General features: G+C 38.2%; 1 protein-coding gene across 1 annotated transcript in view; it reads left to right on the forward strand.

The window, feature by feature from the left end:
- The window catches only part of DNAJC3 (DnaJ heat shock protein family (Hsp40) member C3), a 91377-nt gene that overhangs the window by 58746 nt on the left and 17752 nt on the right, over positions 1-14879 (forward strand). Inside the window, exons 6-9 of the mRNA XM_065895892.1 lie at positions 508-689; positions 1129-1248; positions 6413-6518; positions 6603-6723. Of these exons, the coding sequence (XP_065751964.1) occupies positions 508-689; positions 1129-1248; positions 6413-6518; positions 6603-6723 (529 nt within the window). The remainder of the gene's footprint in view (positions 1-507; positions 690-1128; positions 1249-6412; positions 6519-6602; positions 6724-14879) is intronic.

A 14879-nucleotide genomic window follows, 5' to 3' on the forward strand; every position in this document is an offset into this window, starting at 1 on the left:
CTTCGCAATAGGAGAGGAGAGGCCACCGCAATGAGAAGCCCGCACAACGCAGCAAAGAGTGGTCCCACTCGCTGCAACTGGAGAAAAGCCCATGTATAGCAACGAAGACCCAACATGGCCAAAAATAAAAAATTAAATAAATAAATGTGTATAAAAAAATCAAATATACTTCACTGGGAACCACCTTCTAATAGTAAATACCATGTTTTCGTATTTTCAGTGTTTTAGAATTATATAACTGAAGGGTAGAAAAAGGGCCTTGTTAGTACATATATCCCTTACCCCATTGGAATTTATTTAAGACATCTTTGGAGAAATTATTTTGTCACATCTCATTATTTTTGTCACATCTAAATTGTATTAGACTTTTTAATATTACTTACAATATAGGAGTCATCATGTTAATTGAGGATGTTTTATGTTGATAAATATGTAGATAAAATATATCAGGTGCAAGTATGAATGTGCATAATTTACTGTTTAAGTCTAGTTCTTTTGTTTCTCAAGGTTTGTGTTTGGGATGCAGAATTACGGGAACTTCGAGCTGAATGTTTTATAAAAGAAGGGGAACCTAGGAAAGCGATAAATGACTTAAAAGCTGCATCAAAATTGAAGAATGATAATACTGAGGCATTTTATAAAATCAGCACACTGTACTATGAGCTAGGAGACCATGAACTGTCTCTCAGGTCAGTTCTAGTAACATACACATCTCCTCATCTTTTTATTGTTTGCAGTAAGAGAATACTCCCATTTTCTTTGTAACTTTAATAAAATTATGGTTAAGGCTTTTTTATATATCTATAATTTTGTGTTATCTCTTAAGTTATTCTGCTTCCACATTAGTTCTTTTCATACTTCATGAAATAATAAATAGGAGGGTATTACATTTGCAGAAGCAAAATAGTGTTTGTTATATATCTCTACTTAAGTCATTTGAACTAGAATTAATAAATGTGTGTGCATAATACAATGTCGTAGATAACAGTGTATGATAAATTATTGTCAGTATATTTTAATTGTTACAGGCAAAAAATACCTTTTATTGTGATTTCTATATTTAGTATGAAAAACCATTTATTGATTATTTTTACTTGGAGTATTTTCCTTCTTTTAATCCATGAACAGTGAAGTTCGTGAATGTCTTAAACTCGACCAGGATCATAAAAGGTGTTTTGCACACTATAAACAAGTCAAGAAACTTAATAAGCTGATTAAGTCAGCTGAAGAGCTCATCAAAGAAGGCAGGTAAGACTATGCTTGTGTAGAGGATCTTACCTTCCCTCATATGTCTGGCTGTGGCCACAAAAGAACAACTGAGCTGCTCGCTCTTACTTCTTGCCGTTGAGGGTGCAGTATCTTAGATGGCATTGAGCCTTAGCAAAACTACAATTGTACACTTTTTGAATAAGGCAGAATATAAATAATGGTAACTACATAGTATTCTTTTTTAAATTTGTTTATTTACAATTTGTTTATTTTCAGCTGTGTTGGGTCTTCGTTGATGCGTGTGGGCTTTCTCTAGTTGCAGCCAGCGAGGTTGTTGTGGTGCACGGGCTTCTCATTGCAGTGGCTTCTTTTGTTGCAGAGCACAGGCTCTAGGTGCGCGGCCTCAGTAGTTGTGGCACGCGGGCTTAGTTGCTCCGCGGCATGTGGGATCTTCCAGAACCAGGGCTCAAACCCGTGTCCCCTGCACTGGCAGACGGATTCTTACCACTCTGCCACCAGGGAAGTCCCTGCATAATATTCTTACCAGCAGATTTATTTTATATTTCACCAACTATTTACTGAATTTTTCCTGTATCAGGAACTGACTATGTACTGGGGGGTGCAGAAATGAATATGAATAGTAGTGTTTGGTCTTAAGACGCTGGTAGTGTAGTGTGGGAGACAGGCACATAAATTGATTATTAAAAGGTAATATACATCTAGAGCGATAGCGATGTATACAGAGTATGCAGACATTTCCTCTCAGTGCAGGATTCTGGGTTAACAGTTCTTTTGTTACAGCAGCTGAAAAATATTGTGCCATTTCTTTCTGGCTTCCATGGTTCCTGATGAGAAATCCATTGTCATTCTAATTGTTTTTTCCCTAAAGATAAGGAGTTATTTTCCTCTGACTGCTTTTCAGATTATTTCCTTGTCTTTAGTTTTCAGAAGTTTAATTATGATATATCTCAGCATGGATTTCTTTGTGTTTATCCTGTTTGGCGTATCCTTAGCTTCTAGAATATGTAGGTTTATGTCTCTTGTCAAATTTTGGGAAGTTTCCAGCCATTATTTCTGGGAATACTTTTTCAGCCCTGCCCTCTGTTTTCCTTCTTAGACTCTAATTAACATAAATGTTAGAGTTTTTGTTTTAGCCCTACAGTCCCTGAGGCTCTGTTTATTTTTCTTTTTCAGTTTGTTTTCTCTGTTGTTCAGATTTGGTAATTTCTATTGTTCCAATTCACTGATTCTTTTCTCTGTCCCCTACATTCTGCTCTTGAGCACATGTGGTGAGCAATTTATTTCAGTTTTTATACTTTTCAGTTCTAAAAATTCTATTTGGAATGTTCATATCTTTTATTTCTTTGCTGAGACTTTCCATTTCTTTGCTGAGGCATTCTATTTTTTCATTTGCTTTAAGCATGTTGGTTAATTGCTGCTTTTTTCATGGCTGCTTTAACATCTCTGTCCTCTTGGTGTTGGTTTGAGATCTTCCTATTTCTTGGTATGATGATTAGTTTGTTTGTTTTTTTGCGGTACACAGGCCTCTCACTGCTGTGGCCTCTCCTGTTGCGGAGCACAGGCTCCAGACGCGCAGGCTCAGCGGCCATGGCTCACGGGCCCAGCCGCTCCGTGGCATGTGGGATCTTCCTGGACCAGAGCACGAACCCGTGTCCCCTGCATCGGCAGGCGAACCCCCAACCACTGCGCCACCAGGGAAGCCCTGATGATTAGTTTTTAATTGAAACCTGGATATGTTCATTTTATAAGATACTGTATTTTATTTAAATCTTCTGTTTTGGGTGGCTTTTCCTGACATTGTTCCAGCAAAGTGAGCATGAGGGCCTGGGGGGTAGGCACAACCTCGTGAACTGCCAGATTGAGGTAGAGGTTTCCCACTTGGCCTTCATTGCTATTCGAGGTGTGGGATTGTCACTACTGCTTGGTGTGGGTAAGAGTTTTGGGGACTCAGTTCTGGCCATGGATGAAAGTTATGGCTCCCAACGTGGCATTCTCTGACACCACCTTGCTTGGTTGTGGACACACCTCATTACAGGCTCACCAGGGAAGAAGTCTAGGCTCTCCAGTTGACCTGCTGATATTGGTGGGGGTGGGACCATAATTTTCTTGTCTCCCCCTTTCTGAGTCTTTTCATATTAAAAAAAGGACATATAATGTCCAGGATGTTTACACAGGTATCTAGCTAGAGGAATTGGGGAAGGTACATCTACTCCACCTTTCCAGAAGCTACCTTTTTTTTTTTTTTTTTAAGTGAAGTGCATTATTTTCTAATTGAACTTTTAATTTCTAATTGTAGTTTCACACATAGTTTTAAGAAATAGAGCGAGGTCTTGCATACTCGGTATAATTTCCTACAATTGTACCATCTTGGAAATCTATAGAACAGTATCCCAACTAGGATTTTGACATTGATGTCTAGCTTTTGCCTTAAGTTTTGTATTTAAACCTATATTTTAATACAGTGGCATTTAAATTTGAAGATTGCAGCACTTTGGGAATAATGTGCCACAATGGCATGTAAATGTAGCTTGCGTTGGGTGGGCCAAAAAGTGCCTTCGGTTTTTTAACTAAAAATAAAAGACACATTTTTCATTTTCACCAAGAACATTATTGAACAACGTATTCACCCTTTTTTTCCACTACCTTCTGCCATTTTTCAGGCAACGTCATAATTCCATCTACCAAAACCTTTTTATCTTTTTGAGCAAAGAACTGTACCAGGTGCCTTTTATAGTCTTCCAGGGAATTGAAATTTTTTCTGTTAACAGAATTTTGTAAAGACCGGAATAAATGAAAATCTGAAGGTGCAATGTCTGGTGAATATGGTGGATGAATCAGAACTTCCCAGCCAAGCTGTAACAGTTTTTGCTTGGTCATCAAAGAAACATATGCGGTCTTGTGTTATCCTGATGGAAGATGATGTGTTTTCTGTTGATTAATTCTGGATGCTTTTCGTGGAGTGCTGCTTTCAGTTGGTCTAATTGGGAGCAGTACCTGTTGGAATTAATCGTTTGGTTTTCCAGAAGGAGCTCGTAATAGAGGACTCCCTTCCAATTCCACCGTATACACAACATCATCTTCTTTGGATGAAGACCGGCCTTTGGTGTAGTTGGTGGTGGTGCATTTTGCTTGCCCCACTATCTCTTCCATTCCACATTACTGTACAGTATCCACTTTTCATCGCCCGTCACAACTTGTTTTAAAAATGGAACGTTTTCATTACGTTTCAGTTGAGAATTGCATGTGGAAATATGGTTAAGAAGGTTTTCTTCGCTTAACTTACGTGGAACCGAAACATCAAAGTGATTCACATAACCAAGCTGGCGCACACGATTTTCAACATTTGATTTGGATATTTTGAGTATGTTGGCTATCTCCCTCATGGTATAATGTTGACTGTTCTCAGTTTTTGTTTCTATCTGATCGCTGTCAACTTCAACTGGTCTACCCGACCGTGGAGCATCATCCAGTGAGAAATCTCCAGCATGAAACTTCGCAAACCACTTTTGATATGTTCAGTCGGCCATAGCACCTTCTCCATACACTGCACAAAACTTTTTGTGCATTTCAGTTGCATTTTTACCTTTCTTGAAATAACAAAGCATAATATGCTGAAAATGTTGCTTTTTTTCTTCCATCTTCAACATTAAAATGGCTACACAAAAATTCACCAGTTTTTTTTTTTTTTTTTTTTTTTTTTTTTTTGCAGTACGTGGGCCTCTCACTGTTGTGGCCTCTCACGTTGCGGAGCACAGGCTCCAGACGTGCAGGCTCATTGGCCATGGCTCACGGGGCCCAGCTGCTCCGCGGCATGTGGGATCTTCCTGGATCAGGGCACGAACCCGTATCCCCTGCATCGGCAGGCGGACTGTCAACCACTGCGCCACCAGGGAAGCCCACCAATTTTGATGTTTTTTTAAATGCACACTGATATGACAGCTGTCACATACAGTCTAACATAATTGTTTCAAATGAAGCTAAAGACAACTAAGTGCTGCGAGAGCCATCTTATGGAAAAAACTGAAGGAACCTTTTGGCCAACCCAACAGTTTGCCATTAATGAGGAAAGTAACAATGCATAACATGACTAGTACTTTCCACTGGTTTAAAAAAGTGCTGAAATAGCTTTTATTGTTCTTAGAAAGCTAGTAATGTTGGGAATTTAAGCAGGTTTCTTCTCCGCGGAGTGACTAAGCCTGTGCGCCACAACTACTGAGCTCGTGTGCCACAACTACTGAAGCCCATGCGCCTAGAGCCCATGCTCCTCAACAAGACAAGCCACTGCAATGAGAAGCCCACGCACCGCAATGAAGAATAGCCCCCGCTCGCCACAGCTAGAGAAAAGTCCGCGTGCGGCAACGAAGACCCAATGCAGCCAAAAATAAATAAAAATTTTTTAAAAAGGTTACCTACTGTATGATTACATTTATATAGTATTCATGAAATAAAATTATAGAGATGGTAAACATGAGAAATTGCTGAGGGTTAGGGAGCAGGATGATGTGTAACTATAAAGGGATGGCATGAAGGAACCTTACAGAGGTGGAGTAGAGCTGTATCTTCATTGTGGTGATGGTTACACGAATCTACACATGTGATAAAACTATATAAAATACATATACTCACACACACACACATATACACACACAACTAAGTGAATAGAAAACTGTTGAAATCTCCAAAAAAAATAAAAAGCAGGTTTCTTCTGCAAGGAATTACAATGTACTTAGATTTGAATATTGATATTTGTTATATAAAATAACATGTAATGGGTGCTGTTATTTCATCAAAGTGTGTAGTAACTAAGAAAGAAAACCTGATCTCTGTTTTGCTGAAAGTATAAGCCTTGTATAGTCGGACTCTAACAACGTGTTTTCCTCAGTTTCAAAATCATGAGCACTTTTCTGTAGAGAATTCATTATTTGGTTTGATGGGTACTCACAGGTATGCTTTGATTTATCCAGATACATATTCTGTGGTCATGTGTGTTATCTCCCAACTCTTAAGTGCAGAGACAACCTTCCTTGCTACTGTAGATTAATAAGGTAGAAGCAGTCTTTGAAGGGATGTGCTCATTCAGGTCAATTGATTAAGTAACATATAGTGAAGAGTAGAGGGTCGTTTCTTTAGCTCTGGAAATAGAATTTCATTTTTTACTTATCATGATTTGCTCATTTAACAGATACACAGATGCGACCAGCAAATATGAATCTGTCATGAAAACAGAGCCAAGTGTTTCTGAGTACACAATTCGTTCAAAAGAAAGGATTTGCCACTGCTTTTCGAAGGTAACTGTTGACTCACTCCCAGAATTGTAAAAACTTGACATTGTGGAAAACAACTATAAATTCTTTTCTCACACTTACTTTTAGGATGAGAAGCCTGTTGAAGCTATTCGAGTGTGTTCGGAAGTTTTACAGATGGAACCTGACAATGTGAACGCTCTGAAAGACCGAGCAGAGGCCTATTTAATAGAAGAGATGTACGATGAAGGTAAATCTTTAAGGAATTTGATTTGCGATACCTAAAAGTTGTTATATGTGCAATTAGCACCTGTTTAACATCCTTTTGTTTAGAACAAGTTTACCAGAGTACCTGAAAATGTTGGCAATTTTAGAAAAATGGCAGAGAACCTGAAAATTATTCTTTCTTGGTGGAACATGAAAACTATACCATATAAGGAAAGAGTTCTGCTGTTGACACCAGTACAGTGGAATATAAAAATAAAAATTTTAACTTTCTTTGTTGGAGACAAGTTAGAAAAGATATATAACAAGGTAGAAAATTTAAATTATAGATCTCATATCATCCAGAGGTAATCACTGCTTGTTTTGGATTTACACCTTTCAGACTTTATGCATATGTATGAGTGTGTATTTTATGCATACATATTCTATGCATGTATGCAGTATATATATTCTACCTACAGCAGACATACATGTGACATATATGCGTAAATATAAAATGATGCTCTGTGACCCCTAAGCTGTTTAGTAAATGTTAGGATACCTGCTTACCGAACTTTGTTCAAGTTGAAGTACCAGAGAGAGAGATTCCTGCTAGATGTTGTAAAGACCTTGAATAAAGGCAGTGCCCTATTTTTGGAAGATAACTAAGGGAAATACAGTAATTGTATAGAATCCTTTCACATATATATATATATATATATTTTTTTTCTTTCATATATTTTGTTTTGTGATCTTTTTCATGTGATATTATGCTATAAACATTTAAATGAGGTGATTTTGAAAAGAAGTGAGTCTTAGAGCCCTTAATGAAAAGTTTTTGTTTCAAATCAAGTAAAGCATTTTCTTTTATTTATTTATTTTAACATCTTTATTGGAGTATAATTGCTTTATATAATGGTGTGTTAGTTTCTGCTTTATAACAAAGTGAATCAGCTATACATATACATATATCCCCATATCTCCTTCCTCTTGCGTCTCCCTCCCACCCTCCCTATCCCACCCCTCGAGGTGGTCACAAAGCACCGAGCTGATCTCAATGTGCTATGCAGCTGCTTCCCACTAGCTATCTATTTTACATTTGGTAGTGTATATATGTCCACGCCACTCTCTCACTTCATCCCAGCTTACCCTTCTCCCTCCCCGTGTCCTCAAGTCCATTCTCTGTGTCTTTATTCCTGTCATGCCCCTAGGTTCTTCAGAACCATTTTGGTTTTTTTTTAGATTTCCATATATATGTGTTAGCATATGGTATTTTTTTTTCTCTTTCTGACTTACTTCACTCTGTATGACAGACACTAGGTCCATCCACCTCACTACAAATAACTCAATTTCGTATCTTTCTATGGCTAAGTAATATTCCATTGTATATATGTGCCACATCTTCTTTATCCATTCATCTGTCGATGGACACTTAGGTTGCTTCCAAGTCCTGGCTATTGTAAACAGTGCTGTAATGAACATTGTGGTACATGACTCTTTGAATTATGGTTTACTCAGGGTATATGCCCAGTGGTAGGATTGCTGGGTTGCATGGTAGTTCTATTATTAGTTTTTTTAAGGAACCTCCATACTGTTCTCCATAGTGGCTGTATCAATTTACATTCCCACCAGCAGTGTAAGAGGATTTCCTTTTCTCCACACCCTCTCCAGCATGTATTGTTTGTCGATTTTTTGATGGGCATTCTGACTGGTGTGAGGTGATACCTCACTGTAGTTTTGATTTTCATTTCTCTAATTATTAGTGATGTTGAGCATCATTTCATGTGTTTGTTGGATATCTGTATATCTTCTTTGGAGAAATGTCTATTTAGGTCTTGTGCCCATTTTTGGATTGGGTTGTTTGTTTTTTTTGATATGGAGCTGCACGAGCTGCTTATAAATTTTGGAGATTAATCCTCTGTCAGTTGCTTGATTTGCAAATATTTCCTGCCATTCTGAGGGCTGCCTTGCATCCCATTTATGGTTTCCTTTGCTGTGCAAAACCTTTTAAGTTTCATTAGGTTCCATTTGTCTATTTTTGGTTTTTTTCCATTTTTCTAGGAGGTGGGTCAAAAAGGATCTTGCTGTGATTTATGTCATAGAGTGTTCTGCCTATGTTTTCCTCTAAGAGTTTTATAGTGTCTGGCCTTACATTTAGGTCTTTAATCCATTTTGAGTTTATTTTTGTGTATGGTGTAAGGGAATGTTCTAATTTCATTCTTTTACATGTAGCTGTCCAGTTTGCCCAGCACCACTTATTGAAGAGGCTATCTTTTCTCCATTGTATATTCTTACCTCCTTTATTAAAGATAAGGTGACCATATGTTCGTGGGTTTATCTCTGGGCTTTCTGTCCTATTCCATTGATCCTTATTTCTGTTTATGTGCCAGTACCATACTGTCTTGATTACTGTAGCTTTGCAGTATAGTCTGCAGTCCGGGAGCCTGATTCCTCCAGCTCCATTTTTTCCTCAAGATTGCTTTGGCTATTCGTGGTCTTTTGTGTTTCCATACAAATTGTGCAATTTTTTGTTCTAGTTCTGTGAAAAATGCCATTGGTGGTTTGATAGGGATTGCACTGAATCTATAGATTACTTTGGGTAGTATAGTCATTTTCAGAATGTTGATCCTTCCAGTCCGAGAACATGGTATATCTCTCCATCTGTTTGTATCCTCTTTGATTTCTTTCATCAGTGTCTTTTAATTTTCTGCATACAGGTCTTTTGTCTCCTTAGGTAGCTGTATTCCTAGGTATTTTATTCTTTTCGTTGCAGTGGTAAATGGGAGTGTTTCCTTAATTTCTCTTTCAGATTTTTTATCATTAGTGTATAGGAATGCAAGAGATTTCTGGGCATTAATTTTGTATCCTGCGACTTTACCAAATTCATTGATTGGCTCTAGTAGTTTTCTGGTAGCATCTTTAGGATTCTCTATGTATAGTATCATGTCATCTGCAAACAGTGACAGCTTTACATCTTCTGTTCTGATTAGGATTCCTTTTATTTCTTTTTCTTCTCAGATTGCTGTGGCTAAAACTTCCAAAACTATGTTGAATAATAGTGGTGAGACTGGACAACCTTGTCTGGTTCCTGATCTTACAGGAAATGGTTTCAGTTTTTCACCATTGAGAACAATGTTGGCTGTGGGCTTGTCATATATGGCCTTTATTATGTTGAGGTAAATTCCCTCTATGCCTACTTTCTGGAGGGTTTTTATCATAAATGGGTGTTGAATTTTGCCAAGAGCTTTTTCTGCATCTATTGAGATGATGATATGGTTTTTCTACTTCAATTTGTTAATGTGTACACATTGATTGATTTGCATATATTGAAGAATCCTTTCACTCCTGGGATAAACCCCACTTGATCATGGTGTGTGAGCCTTTTTGTGTGCTGCTGAATTCCGTTTGCTAGTATTTTGTTGAGGATTTCTGCATCTATGTTCATCAGTGATATTGGCCTGTAGTTTTCTTTCTTTGTGACATCTTTGTCTGGTTTTGGTATCAGGGTGATGGTGGCCTCGTAGAATGAGTTTGGGAGTGTTCCTCCCTCTGCTATATTTTGGAGGAGTTTGAGAAGGATAGGTGTTAGCTCTTCTCTAAATGTTTGATAGAATTCGCCTGTGAAGCCATCTTGTCCTGGGCTTTTGTTTGTTGGACGATTTTTAATCAGTTTTAATTTCAGTGCTTGTGATTTGTCTGTTTATATTTTCTGTTTTTCCTGGTTCCGTCTTGGAAGGTTGTGCTTTTCTAAGAATTTGTCCATTCCTTCCAGGTTGTACATTTTATTGGCATATAGTTGCTTGTATTAAACTCTCATGATCCTTTGTATTTCTGCGGTGTCAGTTGTTACTTCTCCTTTTTTATTTCTAATTTTAGTGATTTGAGTCTTCTCCCTTTTTTTCTTGGTGAGTCTGGCTAATGGTTTATCAATTTTGTTTATCTGCTCAAAGAATCAGCTTTTAGTTTTATTGATCTTTGCTATTGTTTTCTTCATTTCTTTTTCATTTATTTCTGATCTGATCTTTATGATTTTGTTCCTTCGCCTAACTTTGGCGTTTTTTTTATTCTTCTTTCTCTAAGTGCTTTAGGTGTAAGGTTAGGTTGTTTATTTGAGATGTTTCTTGTTTTCTTGAGGTAGGATTGTATTGCTATAAACTTTACTCTTAGAACTGCTTTTGCTGCATCCTATGGGTTTTGGGTCATCGTGCTTTCATTATCATTTGTTTCTAGGTACTTTTTGATTTCCCCTTTGATTTCTTTAGTGATCTGTTGGTTATTTAGTAGTGTATTGTTTAGCCTCCATATATTGGTATTTTTTACAGATTTTTTCCTGTAATTGATATCTAGTCTTATAGCGTTGTGGTCGGAAAAGATACTTGATACGATATCAATTTTCTTAAATTTACCAAGGTTTGATTTGTGACCCCAGATATGATCTATCCTGGAGAATGTACCATGAGCACTTGAGAAGAAAGTGTATTCTGTTGTTTTTGGATGGAATATCCTATAAATATCAATTAAGTCCATCTTTTTTTAATGTATCATTTAAAGTTTGTGTTTCCTTATTTATTTTTATTTTGGATGATCTGTCCATTGGTGAAAGTGGGGTGTTTAATTCCCCTACTATTAATTGTGTTACTGTCAATATCCCCTTTTATGTCTGTTAGCATTTGCCTTATGTATTGAGATGCTCTTATATTGGGTGCATACATGTTTACAATTGTTATATCTTCTTCTTGAATTGATCCTTTCTTGAATTGATCCCAAAGTGTCCTTCTTTGTCTCTCGTAATAGTCTTTATTTTAAAGTCTATTTTGTCTGATACGAGATTTGCTACTCCAACTTTCTTTTGATTTCCATTAGTGTGGAATATCGTTTTCCATCCCCTCACTTTCAGTCTGTATGTGTCCCTAGGTCTGAAGTTGGTCTCTTGTAGACATCATATATATGGGTCTTTTTTTGTATCCATTCAGCCAGTCAGTGTCTTTTGGTTGGAGCATTTAATCCATTTACACTTAAGGTAGTTATTGATATGTGTGTTCCTATTACCATTTTCTTAATTGTTTTGGGTTTGTTATTGTAGGTCTTTTCCTTCTCTTGTGTTTCCTACCTAGAGCAGTTCCTTTAGCATTTGTTGTAAAGCTGTTGTGGTGGTGTTGAATTCTCTTAGCTTTTGCTTGTCAATAAAGGTTTTAAGTTTTCTGTCGAATCTGAATGAGATCCTGCTGGGTAAAGTAATGTTGGTTGTAGGTTTTTCCATTTCATCACTTTTAATATGTCTTGCCACTCCCTTCTGGCTTGCAGAGTTTCTGCTGAAAGATCAGCTGTTAACCATATGGGGATTCCCAGCTATGTTATTAGATGTTTTTCCCTTGCTGCTTTTTTTTCTTTTTTTGAGGTACACAGGCCTCTCACTGTTGTGGCCTCTCCCGTTGTGGAGCACAGGCTCCGGACACGCAGGCTCAGCGGCCATGGCTCACGGGCCCAGCCGCTCCGCGGCACATGGGATCTTCCCGGACCGGGGCACGAACCCGTGTCCCCTGCATCAGCAGGTGGACTCTCAACCACTGTGCCACCAGGGAAGCCCTTAGAGAATTTTTAATTTCATTTATTGTGTTGTCATCAGTGTTTGTTTGCTCTCTACTTCTTCTAGGTCCTTGTTAAATGTTTTTTATATTTTCTCCTTTCCATTTCTAAGATTTTGGATCATCTTTACTGTCATTACTCTGAATTCTTTTTCAGGTAGACTGCCTATTTCATTTGTTAGGTCTGGTGCGTTTTTACTTTTCTTCTTTATCTGCTGCTTGTTCCTCTGTCTTCTCATTTTGCTTAACTTACTGTGTTTGGGGGTTTCCTATTCACAGGCTGCAGGTTCGTAGTTCCTGTTTTTTTGGTGTCTGCCCCCAGTGGCTAAGGTTGGTTCAGTGGGTTGTGTAGGCCTCCTGGTGGAGGGGACTGGTTCTTGCGTTCTGGTGGATGAGGCTGGATCTTGTCTTTCTGGTGGGCAGGACCACATCCAGTGGTGTTTTTTGGGGTGTCTGTGACCTTATTATGATTTTAGACAGTCTCTCTGCCGGTGGGTGGGGTTTTGTTTCTGTCTTGCTAGTTGTTTGGCATGGGGTGTCCAGCACTGAAGCTTGCTGGTTATTGAGTGGAGCTGGGTCTTAGCTCTGAGATGGAGATCTCTTGGAGAGCTTTTGCTGTTTGATATTATGTGGAGCCGGGAGGTCTCCGGTGGGCCAATGTCCTGAACTCGGCTCTCCCACCTCAGAGGCACAGGCCTGACACCTGGCCAGAGCACGAAGACCCGGCCGGAGCATGAAGACCCTGTCAGCCACACGGATGGCTGGCAGGTTGGTACTAACTGTTGACAGGCGGCCTCAGTTCCTCTTAGACCACTCCATAGGGCTGCTTGAGTGTCCTCACAGCATGGTAGCTGGATTCTGCTTGAAGGGAGACAAGTAAGGGGTGACCCAGAGCCGAGTGTGTGTATTGGTGGTGTGCCGGAGCAGGGGTTAGAGAGCAAGTAAAGCATTTTAAATCAAAACCAGTAAGTGTATTTTTCTGGTGAAACTTGGTTTGTGATGCTCTTTTTTCTTTTCCGCAATTAATTGCTGCATATTTATTTAATGAAGTGTGCAGCTGTTTTATTTTATTCCTTTTTTTTCACATTTAATTTTTTTTTTTGCGGTACACGCGCCTCTCACTCTTTTGGCCTCTCCCATTGTGGAGCACAGGCTCTGGACGCGCAGGCTCAGCGGCCATGGCTCACGGGCCCAGTGGCTCCGCGGCATGTGGGATCTTCCTGGACTGGGGCACGAACCCATGTCCCCTGCATCAGCAGGCGGACTCAACCACTGCGCCACCAGGGAAACCCACATTTAATATTTTTATTAATTTCCATAAGAAGAGATACAACATTGGCAATGTTTATATTTTTTTTCCACATACACACACTGTATTTTATTTTTACAAGAGATAAATAAACTGACACCAAGCATTGTAAATGGATGACCACAACAAAAGCAACAATAATTGCAGTTACCAAACACGAAACACACTCATAATGTCATAATATTGACATTCAGTCCAGTAATCGTCCTTTGTAACAGCTCCTTTACTTTGCAGTAAAAAATGATTTGTATATTTTTTGCCTCTGAGTCCTTGTGGGATTTTTTTTTATTCAAACAGAAAGTCACAAAAATTATAATCATCCTCATCAGTTCACTCAGTCCCATGTCATTAATTTTTTTCATCTTGATCTTCTGTTAGCACTTCTGTGAATTCATCAGTTTTCCATGAGACTCCTGAAAATGCTTATTCACTCAGTTCAGCAGTATAGTCAGTTACCAGAAACCTGTTCTTGTCAGTCTTTTCCATGAATTCCTTGACGATGAAACCCTTTTATAGGAACATTTTTGCAAAAGCATCAGAGTACACCCAGAACTCTGTAAATGACAAGAGACTTAAAAATGACCACAGTTAAAGATTTGATGAAAGTTCATAATAATGCAATTGACAAGGAAATTTAGTTATTTCTGAGATATACATTTTAAAGTAATAACTGGAATTATGACTTATAGCATTATACCAGAACATATAAGATTTTTAGAAATTTCATGTAATGTCTGAAACATTTATATTAACATATTTCCATACAAATAACCCAAAGAAAGTTTAGTATTAGTTGTTTTTGTTTGTTTTTTTATACTGCAGGTTCTTATTAGTCATCAATTTTATACACATCAGTGTATATATGTCAATCCCAGTTGCCCAGTTCACACCCCCATCCCCACCCCACCATGGTTTTCACCCCTTGGTGTCCATACGTTTGTTCTCTACATCTGTGTCTCAACTTCTGTGCAGCTATTTTAAATGTAGTAAGAATGCATTGCAGCAATGATAAAACCTATACTAAGATACAGATAACTACACTTATAATTGAGAAAGGTTTGTGGTACTCATTTTTAAGGCAAACTGATCATTTACTTTTTTCCTGCTTTCTTTAATTTAAAAAGAATCTTGCTTCTAAATGGTTTCCTGGGAGTGTTGACAACTCTGGTTACATTGTGGGACATTTGTATACTATAGTCTTTGAGGTCTGATTGAGGCTTGAAATGTATGTGATCAAAATGATGAGCTTTAAGAGCCACAAGAATGCATCAGTAAGGCATGTGATTACATAGATTCCTTTCGCATACT

Source organism: Phocoena phocoena, chromosome 18 (assembly GCF_963924675.1).
Source record: "Phocoena phocoena chromosome 18, mPhoPho1.1, whole genome shotgun sequence".
NCBI lineage: Eukaryota > Metazoa > Chordata > Mammalia > Artiodactyla > Phocoenidae > Phocoena > Phocoena phocoena.